General features: G+C 43.3%; 1 protein-coding gene across 1 annotated transcript in view; it reads left to right on the forward strand.

The window, feature by feature from the left end:
• Nucleotides 1-852, forward strand: part of LOC116699832 (uncharacterized) — a 2058-nt gene that overhangs the window by 748 nt on the left and 458 nt on the right. The window contains exons 3-6 of the mRNA XM_032532622.1: nt 1-63; nt 329-537; nt 641-755; nt 830-852. The exon at nt 1-63 is cut by the window's left edge and continues 88 nt beyond it; the exon at nt 830-852 is cut by the window's right edge and continues 189 nt beyond it. Coding sequence (XP_032388513.1) covers nt 1-63; nt 329-537; nt 641-755; nt 830-852 — 410 coding nt within the window. The remainder of the gene's footprint in view (nt 64-328; nt 538-640; nt 756-829) is intronic.

Raw genomic sequence — 852 nt, forward strand, 5'->3', positions numbered from 1 at the left:
GACTTCGCATTCACAGGATGCTGGCCACTCCCCTGCTGCCATGCCATATATTCACTGAAAACAGTAAGTTTAACCAGGCACTTGTAGAGATGGCTGAATCTTCATGAACCAGTGTCCTTAAGTTCTGAGCCCACTAGACCGGCATTTCTCTTAAGTGCCCAAGGCACTGCAATTCAGTACATTCTCAACCAATTGAACAGAGTGCCATCTATTTCTCAGTAAATATTATTATCCTTGGACAAATTGCAAGTTGTACAGAATGCATTATGCCATCACAAAGCACTTGTAAAGTTGGAAAAACCAGAATCTGAATGGCTTTTCGTTTCAGGAACAGTTTCTGAGGCACGCGCATTCACGGTCTACCTCGGTGACGTCCCAGAAGACGTTGAGTTGGTTGCAGTTAATTTGAATGGACGGGATTTTACAGTTCCCTTTACAAATACAAGCAGCCACAACATCACAGAAGTGTTTGTTTCCAGCCACACTCATGGCTACGTTCTGAAGGTGCCTTTTGATGATCCTGTTGTCATGCAGCAGGTAAAGGGTCTTTGCATTATTTGTCTGGTTGCATCTTCAGTTGTCTTGCTGGTTTACACATGGAAACTTCATCCTGCTTGAATCAATATTTTGTGTGCTTTAGTTAATCAAAGATGCAACAGTTCAGCACAGACTGGAAATCAACTACACACTAACTGTTCTGCCTGAAAATGAGCCCTTTTACCAACTAGCATCCGTGATGGCGGTAACCGATGCCTGTAAGTCACTTATTTTTAGACCTGGTCAATCCTTCTAGTGTATGAAGCAGAGTAACTCAGTGTTGTCTTCACAGCTCCTCCAGCCTTTGATGCTGTC

Source organism: Etheostoma spectabile, chromosome 12 (assembly GCF_008692095.1).
Source record: "Etheostoma spectabile isolate EspeVRDwgs_2016 chromosome 12, UIUC_Espe_1.0, whole genome shotgun sequence".
Taxonomy (NCBI): domain Eukaryota; kingdom Metazoa; phylum Chordata; class Actinopteri; order Perciformes; family Percidae; genus Etheostoma; species Etheostoma spectabile.